General features: G+C 38.1%; 1 protein-coding gene across 1 annotated transcript; it reads right to left on the bottom strand.

The window, feature by feature from the left end:
* Positions 1–2,560: 2,560 nt before the first annotated feature.
* Positions 2,561–9,233, bottom strand: LOC113022233 (jeltraxin-like). The gene is made up of 5 exons (XM_026167403.1): positions 9,032–9,233; positions 5,876–6,106; positions 4,007–4,293; positions 3,263–3,390; positions 2,561–3,077 (listed from the first exon to the last, which is right to left on the bottom strand). Exons 1-5 carry the CDS (start codon positions 9,132–9,134, stop codon positions 2,909–2,911), a joined length of 918 nt encoding a protein of 305 aa, XP_026023188.1. The 5' UTR covers positions 9,135–9,233; the 3' UTR covers positions 2,561–2,908.
* Between the last annotated feature and the right edge of the window lie 968 nt (positions 9,234–10,201).

Below are 10,201 nucleotides of genomic sequence, written 5' to 3'. Positions count from 1 at the left end.
AATTTGGAGTCATCAGTCCATCAAACCTTTTGCACCTGATTTGCAGTCCAGGTCATGAGTAACTTGGCATACCTCAGCTTCTTTCTCTTGCTTTGCATTCTTTAACACGATCCCTGCTAATGCTAACATGTTCCAGCAGTCTGTGTTTTCCCATCAAGCAATAGTGTTAAACTTTGAGTTTTTGTTCTTTCATTTGAGATATATACGTATTCAGTCGTTGGTTGACGCACCATTTAGTCACTGATAGGCTGATACAATAACATTGCTTTATGATTTCTTGTTAAGATTTGCTTATTAATAGAAAAATTAGGCACTATGGCAGTATAATAGTACCACTAATATTAATATATATAGAGAGAGAGTCTGGATGGCATTACCTTGACAGCTATAAGAATCGATTATTCTTGACCAGGAACATTTTCTTTAACAAGCAAACTAAGAATGCCCTCTTTCCTCTGCCAAGTAAATCAGAGACATACTGAAGCTTCTAGGATGCACTATTGATTGGAATTACTTATTATAAGGCTGTTCTAAAAGCTCCCTGAAAAGCCTTCAGCTGATGAAAATCAAGAGATCATATATGTCCACAGTAGATATTCTTTTTAATGGCTGTAAAATCCACAGTTGGCAAACCCTTGATGATCAAGTCATATCATGATATCACTGCAAACCCACCAAATCAACGTAACAAACCAACGACCTAAATAGTTCTGTTAGAGATCTCTTGCTGTCAAAATGAAGTTCTTTCTTCCTCCCTGTCACCAAGTGTTTGCTCATACAGCCTCATTTGATTGTCAGGATCCTCTCACTAATGTCTTTAGCTTATAACAAAACGCACTTTGAGATGACCATTCCTGTGAAACAGCTCTACATAAATAAAACTCAACTGACCCGGACATGTAACATTAATAAGGAGTGGTTCGCTTGCTCCAACTCCTTCTGCCTCATCTCAGCATCCTTGGCACTCTGCTGATCCTTCTGCAGTTTCCTGATGTAGTCTACAGAAGCCTTGAGAATGGTGCCTTTATTCCAGCGCATCTCTCTGTCATTGTTGCGATGTCAGTAAAGATAAGAAGGACAACAGAGGCAGAGGACAAGATCATGATTTATACGCCTAATGCGTGGCCCCCTGGCATTTAAAATTCAAACAGTGTAACTTTATGTGAGCAGTGGAAAATGAAAGCGCCAGTACGACCTACAGGTCTGATGACTCGGGTATCAAAGTGCCCAACTCCTTTATGCGGTCACTGATGTTGAACCAATGCCTCCACTCAACTGCTACCAACAAAGCAAAGGCACACAAGGTTACCTCCAGCAATCAGCTGGTATTAAGCAGAAGTGCACAAACAACTAAATAGGATGTTGTGATTCTGAATCTGAAATGTTAGCGTTCATGTTACGAAAAACTAAACTGTTTATTAAAAACTAAATAAATAAATGAAACAAGACACATGTTTATAAAAGAAGAAGTATAACAAGTACACTTATTGTAATGTGATTTTATTCAAAATCACTTTGTTCACTTTGTAACTGTGTGCTTTAAAAACTGCTACACAAATAAACTTCTTCTTTTTCTTATGTTGATTGTGTTTTCTTGTATCTCTTGTATATATTTTCTCAGTCCTGGTTTGTCCTTTGGGTTGGGGTCGTGTTGTTGTTGCAGCTCTTTGTTTCCTCGCTCTGTGCGTCCTGTATTTGTATCCCTTGTGATTTCTGGTGTTTGGACTCTGATATTATTCCTGTGTTTTGGGCATTTTGGACTTTGTTTGGTTCCTGGACTATCAGCAAACACACCTCAACCTGTATGCAAGTTCAACTCAGAGGTCATGACTGCTGTGCGGTATGAATACAGTCCATAAAGGCTGATTCCAGTCTATTTAGACTAAAGTAACACTAAAAGATTGAGTAGCTCTGCTCACCACAACAGCTTTTCCACATCATTTAACAAGAGGTAAAGCTGACACAAGAACCAATACTATATGGAAATTCTTAAGTTACTTTAGCTTTTATTAAATCTGTATGTGAGCTTTTACTTCCTCTACTCAAACCAGTGTTGAACTTTATCTCATATTAACAGCTTGCTGTGTCTGTAAATTTCATCTTTCACTTCCTTAAACTTGTCGCCCAAACTTTCATGCAGAGCTCCAGAAATAATTAAAGCTAGGCACACTAGAGTAAGGGAGTGACAGTCAACTTTACTGGAAGCAAAGAAATAGTTATACTGCAAGCAAATTAAGTACTGCAAGTAATTTTAAGTAATGTGTAAATCATTTTTGATAATAATTTTTTCACAATTTACAATATAATTTTCATTTTCTTACACAGTGAAAACAGCATTTTTTAAAAATTCATAGATAGATAGATATTTAAGTCATAAAGTAAATTATTTCTTCATTTCCTTTACAGGGTAAGCCCAGTAAGTCTTGCTGACAGGTTTCTCTGACTACAGCAGAATTCCTTTATAAATTTGAGCTGCATTGTTGTTTTTTCTTATGGTGTTTCATATTTTAAAAGTAAAACTTCCAAGTAAAATAAGAGATTAAATATTCACAGTCGGGACTTTTGCCAGTGCATTAAATTTTAATTTTTCATATGGCAACTCCCGTAGCTTCAAAAAGACTGTCCTTTAGAAGTCAAAGGGAAAATTAACCTCAGCCTTCACCTCTGTGAAAACTTCCACCGACATTTCAGATTTCAAGTGATTATGATCGAAAAAACAAACAAAAACAAAAAAGGCTGATGAAACAAAAGATAAAAGATAATGGATTACACTGTACAGCTGCATGAAGTGAACTCTGATATATACATTAATACAAAAGAAGAAGGGGAAGAAGGGGACCACCCTCCAGTTTTTAGCCACTGGGAAAAGAGACATCTCAGCTTCACAGGACAGTTTCATCTTCTGTCATTAAAGCAGCAGCTTGTTTTCCTCCACACTGAAGAATCTCATCTTCTTTTCCTTCCGTCTACTCTCTTGCTCAACTTTTGCTCGCATGTCAAAGTTGTCCTCCAAGACTGCCCTTCCTCTGTTATCGTATCTGATGTAGGACCAGGAGATGACAGAGCCGCTGTAAGACCTAAAACCACAACAAAACACACGCTTTTAACAAGCTTTTAAAACAAAGCTTAAACATTAAAAAGCAAATTTAAGACAAGGCCTGTTTTAAATAAATTTTTTACTTTATTTATATCTTTAATATTGTCATTTATACTGTGGTTATGATTAAACGGTCGGTGTGTGAGTTCAGCATAGAGATCTTACCCGTAATAACTTCTGCTCATGTAGTAGAAGATGTCTTTATATCGCAGAGGATAGTCCCACACCTGGACGTCTGTCAGCTGACCATCAAAACCTGGGAAACTAATCACAGGCTCGCCTGACCACACATACTGAACACACAGAAAAAAGAGAAGATCAAAATTAAAGATGATTAAGTGATTTTGAGAATAATATTGTCTACTTTTTAAAGCCTTTCAGAAATCTGGATTACAATGAAGGAGTCATTTGAGTGTTTTCTTCACTTAGATATAAACAAAACAAAACAAAAATAGATTCTATGTTGTCATTATTATGTCTTCTGTTGAAGTCTCAGGCACAAAAAGGGTGGAAAGGAGTTACTGTTCCAGCTGGTGGAGTCCAGCTATCTCAGGGTCTTGTTTCTTGAGAGACAGACTGTAATGTGACTAAGAGATGGCTGAATATTAAGGTAAAGCTCTAAGTTTACCAGTGGATCTATTTTTCCCTGTGACCACGAGCTGTGAGAAAATCATGGATACAAGTGAGGAAAATGAACTTCCTCTGAAAGGTGTCTGGGTTCCGCTCATTGGAGAGACATTTCAATTAAAAATACTCAAATAAATAAATACCTGAGGTGGTTCATTAATCTGACCAGAATGCTTCCTGCACACCTGGACACTACTTTGCTCTGTTTAGTGAATTTGTCTTTCTGTCTGTGCATCCACACAGTTTTTAACATGCTGATTCTAACTTTGTCGACATTCTCACCTGATAAGGCATCACCTTCCTGGGGCTCATATACCCGCCACTGAACATCTGGACCACACTCTTACTGGTGTCCACAGTGAGGCAGACACTGGTCCAGATGTCCTGCTTAATGTCTGGCCATAAGTGCACAATGGGCTGCAGGTCCACACTGAAGGAATCATAATAGGACAGCATGAACGTGTCAAAGCTACGCTGCAGACTCAGAGAGGATGTGTCTGGACTGAGAGTGAAGAGTGGGAAGGTTGGCTGCACAGCGTCAGTCATGTAACGCAGACACACTGACACACCTGCAAGAGATGTAACAAAAACAGGTTGGACAACACATTTCCTTAAAATGATTGCATCGGGCTTTGACGAATGTTTTCTTTCCTTTAGTTGGTTTGCAAGATATTTTACCTGCTCAGGATCAATGTGAATATAAACTGTACCAATTTCAGCGGATCAATTTCATTGATCTGCAGTGCACACAGTCATTCAGCTGCACAGGCTGGACTTCTGGATAATAAGGTAATGCTACACTACTGTTTGTTTGTGTTTTTTATTTTTATTTTATTAGTTTAATGGAATTACAGTCTATAAGATTATACACTTACAGAGTCAGCACTTTTGCCAATTTTGTTGTCTGGCTTCAAACAGACTAAACCAAGGGGTGTCAAGCATAAGGTCCGGGTGCTGGAATTGGCCTGCAAAAGACTACAATCTGGCAGTCTGTACAGTGTAGAGGAGGACGTAAATTTCATGCTTTTCACTGTGTTTCCATGAGTTTTACAGCTTTTCCTACTGATAAAGACCTCCTCTATGGCCATTTACACTTCACCAACATAAATAAGCAAAAGAAAAACTATTAACAGAAAGTTCCTGTTTTTTCACCATCTATTATGAAAATATGAATGAAAATATTATATGAAAATATTATATTTTAACTATATTATTAGAGACTTAGACTTAGAGACTTAGAGCTTTTTATTGTCATTGTGCAGTTTCTTGCACAGCGAAATTGGGTAGCTGAACCACAAAGGTGCTAAAGTAAGAAGAAGAGAAACCAATATACAACGAAGGCGGAAAATAAATAAATAATTAAATAAATAGAATAAAAATAAAATAAAAAACAGTGTATATGTATACATATGTGAGTGGAACTATATACATGGTGTATGTGTAGGAAACATTGAAACAGACTGGGACCAAAATAATTGCACATGAGCCAAAAATATTGCACAGAACATGGAAAGATTACAGTGGGTTTGCATTAAAAATATTCTGTCAATTAACAAAATTTTTCATGTTATAATTAGCTCGCCGAGCTAACAGAAATATTTCATGTAATTTTTCAAATTTATTTCTCGCAATTCAAGCCCCAAGCAGCAATTTTTTATCATGCCGAAAACCTGAGATGAATTCTTGAAACTTTTTTTTCATGGTCTAAGGAGCTTGGAAAGAAAAGCGTCTGGATGTTTCCCCTCTCATCTGAGAAGCTTCTTTAGTTCTAGGGTCAAATGGTGGAGAGTCCCAGATTTAAGCCCTGTGGGAGTGTCACCCCAAGAGGGACAAAAGGACCCTGAAGAAGCTTCTCGGATGAGAGGTGAAACGTCTTCAAGCACCTTAAAGAAGTCCAGACGCTTTTCTTTCAAAGCTCCTTAGACTACAATGACCTGGATGACTGAGAACCTTCACAGACACTTCTTTTTCATATATTCAAATATCTCTGGGATTAACCGTGTAGTTAAACGGGCAAAAAAGAGGACTTTTCCAGTCCTGCTTCAGATCAAAGTAGCTGTTTAATCCTTCTCTGTACAACCAGTAAATCTAATGCCAGTAGAATAAACCGCTGACTGCGTCCACACCACCTCTTTGAATGTACATACTCACTTCTGGTTGGACTCTGTGTGGTTGTAGCTTTGGTGGTGGTGGTCTTTGGATGTTTGGTGGTGGTGGTGGTGGTGGTGGTGTTTGGATGTTTGGTGGTGTTTGGAGCTCCGACTTTGTAGCTTCTGGTTGGGTAGGGAGTTTGGAAATGATAACTGGGGTGATAGAAGATTACTCCTCCATAATTACGAGACAAAGTGAACATCCTCCCGTCTAGATTTATTTCAGAACTTCCTGCAGACAAAAAGACAACAAAAAAGCCGTTATAACGTTTTCCTTCCTTCCTTCTTCCTTCATTATATGTGTTTTTATGTTGACTTCCAGGGTTTTGCTCCCAAAAGCAGGTTTAGTAAAAACTAAACAGCACACACCCCAATCCTCTGCAAAAGTTTACACCTTTAAAAACACTAAAATCCAGCTCCTTTATTTCCTTTCTGGTGACAGAAGAATATCTGTAATGTTTCATCCTCACATTGGAATCAAATTAGTTCTTTGTTCTTTTTATAACTCTTTGCGTCTGTAGAATGCAATTAAATTTCTAAATGGGATGGCTGCAGGATGGCTACCACAGCATCCTGCAGTGACATGCCATCCCACCAGTTTTAGTTAGGCCATCATTTATTTATCAACAGGATAATTACCCCAAACACACCTGCAGGCTGTCTAAGGGCCATCTGACCAAGAAGGTGAGTGATGGAGTGCTGTGCCAGATGGCCTGGCCTCCACAGTCACCTTACCATAAACCCAAATGAGATGGTTTGGGATGAGATGGATCGCAAAGTGAAGGCAAAAGGGCCAACAAGTGTTCAGCATTTCTGGGAACTCCTTATAAACTGTTGGAAAACCATTTCAGGTGACGACCTCATCAGGCTAATCGAGAGAATGCCAAGAGTGCGCAAAGCAGTAATCAAAGCATCTAAGGATACGTTCACACTGCAGGTCTTGATGCTCAATTCTGATTTTTTGATCAAATCCGATTTTTTTGCCTGCTTGTTCACACTGCAAATAAAATACGACAGCAAACACGCTCTAGTGTGAACGCTTAAAGCGGCCCGCATGCGCAAAAGAAGACGTCACACACAACGCGTTCAGTTTAGACCCAGAGTAAACAGTATTGTTTGACTGATGGCCCTTAATATAAAGACTTCGGACTTTACGTTTCCCAATTTTTGCTTTAAGTTATTTTGTTATTTACATAATAATGTAGATAAACTAATAATTATCCTTGTTGCTGTTTTAGAGGAGCGGTGCTTCAAAGGATAGCTGCAGATTTCTGTCACAATCTGCAGATTATACAGTACAAATAAAATGTTCACGTTTCTCCAGCATTGTCTTCCCAACAGTTTCACTGACATCTACACTGGATGGCCAGGAAGCGTTCGCGATGTCTTCTCGGGTGCTTCTCCGGCGCTGATAATTGGCGTCTGTCTCGACATGACCGTTCAAACAGCAGTCGCTTTTTTTTTTTTTTATTATATTTTTATTGAAGAAAAAAAAGGGATTTGTTACAATAAAGTGCATTGACATTATTTAGTCAAAAAAAGAAAAAAAATCTTTTTCTTAGTCCTTTTGTTTTACATTCTGATAGCAAAAAAAAATAAAATTAACTCGTTTGCTTGACAGTGTGTTACATAATGCAGCATGTTTAACTTATTTACAAAGACTACATTAGGTACATATTATGAAGTTGATGGTCAACCTGACATTGTACGATACATGGGAGATACACCAATTCAGGGCTGGTCTTACCTAAATTCAGGGTGGATGGGGACACAAAGCTAATCCATTTATTCCATATTTTGTAGAATTTGTCTTTTCGAATTTTAAAAAAGAATGTCAATTTTTCCATTTTAAATATTTCGAAAACCACATTAAACCAATCCTCAAGTGTTGGCGGAGTTGGATTTAACCACTTTCTGGTTATTGATTTTTTGCTGGCCGCTAATAGCGCTTGTAAGAGTTTTGTGTCCGAGCCAGCAACCGAGCCCAAGTACAAATTTACAAAATTGATGTCAAATTTTATCTTAAAAACCTCACACAAAGTTGTATGAATTCCCAGCCAGTAATTTTTTAAGTTAGGGCAGTCCCAAAAGATATGATAATGATGTGCCTCTTCTGATCCACATCTTCTCCAGCATTCTGCTGTCCCATTTTTATATTTAGTTTGATGAGGGGTTTTGAAAAATCTAATAATGTTCTTCCAACAGTGGTCTCTCCAAGATAAAGAACTTGTTGAGTACCAATGAAAATTACAAATCCTCTCCCAGTTCTCGTTTGTTATACCCATCCCCGATTCCAATTCCCATTTAATCTTAACATTTTGAGTAGTATCCTTCCTTGCTTGAAGGAGCACATCATATAGTTTGGAGATTGCCTTTCTCAGAGAACTATCATATGCTAATTTAACTATCTTAAAAATTTCTAACTCAACCACATTTGGGTTTGGGATATTGTAGTGTTTGTTAAAGTAATCCCTCATTTGAAGAAACCTGAAGAAATCTACTTGTCTTAAGCCATTTCTTATTTGTAAAGACTGGAAACTCTGTAGTGTCCCTTTATGTGTGAAGGAATGGAATGTTGTTAGTCCACTCTCTATCCAGGACTGAAATCTATTATCACTTTCATTTGGTTTAAAATCTGTGTCATAAGCACACCATCTAAATACTTTTAGTATTCGTTCACTATCACATATTTTAGTCACTTTATTCCATATTTTTAAAGTGTGGCTTATCCATGGTCCTTTATCTTCTAAACGGTCTGCCAATTTTTTATCCGCAATTGAAGCTTGTAGTTGAAATTTTGGGGTTGTATTGAATTCTATGGATTTCCACTTAGCTTTCAAATTCGGGTTACACCATTGCAGCAGGGGGATGACCTGAGATGCATAATAAGTAGTCGCTTACTAAAACATCGGATATGTATTGGATTCAGTACCACATACGAAAGTGACCCAGATCGGATTTGAAAATATCGGATTTGTCCCGTTCACACTGTCATACCATGATCGGATATGGGTCGCATAGGGTAAAAAAAAATCGGATTTGATGCGCTTTCGCCTGCAGTGTGAACGTAGCCTAAAATATGTTGAGTAATTTCACACTTTTTTGTCATGTATTTGCAATTACTAGAAATGCCTTTAAGATTCTTTTGTACGTTTACCTGTTGTTCTTGGCCACGTGGGTCGCTCTTCAGTAGGAGCTGGTTCAACCATCGTTGGCATGAAAACCATCAGACTGAGAACAAAAAGTAGCTTCATCTTCATCTATAAAACAAACCCTGCAGTTAACTCGATGTGTTTATCTCTCTGCTGTCTCCCTGATTCCGAGCAGGCTGCACTTCAGCTTGTTTGCTTTCAGTTTTCTCATTCAAGCGTCAACTTCCTGCATGTTCCACCTTCCCGTTTTGTTCCCACTAGTCTTTCTACATAGCAACAAGCTACAATTACTATGTAAATACTGAGGAACTAGACTTAAAAAAAAAAACCACAAACTTTTTAAAAATAATTTTTAATACTTTGTTCAGAATCTTTTTAAGGGAAGGATTGCCCAATCCTCAAACTCAAGGATATCAACAAACCTTGGGCAAGACACTTTACCCTACCGCCTACTGGTGTTGGCCAGAGGGGCCAATGGCGCAATATGGCAGCCTCGCTTCTGTCAGTCTGCCCCAGGACAGCTGTGGCTACAACTGTAGCTTGCCTCCACCAGTGTGTGAATGTGAGAGTGAATGAATAATGGAATTGTAAAGCGCTTTGGGTTCCTTGAAAAGCGCTATATAAATCCAATCCATTATTATTATTATTATTATAAGCTGTTGATCAAGTAATTTCTTTGTGTGTGACAGAACAAATTCATTTTTAAATAACTCATGACCAAAAATTTGGCATACACAATGAAGTCATTTACTAGACCAGTGGTTCCCAAACTTTTTTTGCTGGGCCCCCCTTTGTTTTACATGAAAAATGCCCCCCCCCCCGCGTGCACGCACTAACACATCCTCCAACCACATGTAACAGGGTCATAAATCACATTGTTATAATTACACAAAATGTGTTCTAAACCCCCAAACTGCTCCTTTTATACCTGACTTTCAGGACCTCCAAGCCTGTAGTTGTGTTCATTATCAGTTAGAGCCCCTCCTCATTCTTTTCTTCTTCTTCTTTGGTGCAATACTATAAATACAGTGTACCCCTTTTGCCTCTCCCCTTTTTCTACAATTCCCCTGTGGGAGAGGTGGGTGTCATTTCTTCCAACACCTTAAAACACACATAATTCATATTTAGCCACCCTGATGTTTATGATTGCGATGTTAGTTCAGTTATTGTCATTA

Source organism: Astatotilapia calliptera, chromosome 5 (genome assembly GCF_900246225.1).
Source record: "Astatotilapia calliptera chromosome 5, fAstCal1.2, whole genome shotgun sequence".
NCBI lineage: Eukaryota > Metazoa > Chordata > Actinopteri > Cichliformes > Cichlidae > Astatotilapia > Astatotilapia calliptera.
The sequence above is the reverse complement of the archived record's forward strand: the minus strand, read 5'-3'. Positions and strand labels throughout refer to the sequence as shown.

Bases quoted from the DNA above. Each gene is read 5' to 3' on its own strand.
- LOC113022233 (XM_026167403.1), bottom strand. From the start codon at position 9,134: ATGAAGATGAAGCTACTTTTTGTTCTCAGTCTGATGGTTTTCATGCCA. The intron at 6,107-9,031 runs GTAAACGTACAA...TTTTGTCTGCAG, and splicing joins CACGTGGCCAAGAACAACAG to GAAGTTCTGAAATAAATCTA. The intron at 3,078-3,262 runs GTAAGATCTCTA...TTGTGGTTTTAG, and splicing joins ATGAGCAGAAGTTATTACGG to GTCTTACAGCGGCTCTGTCA.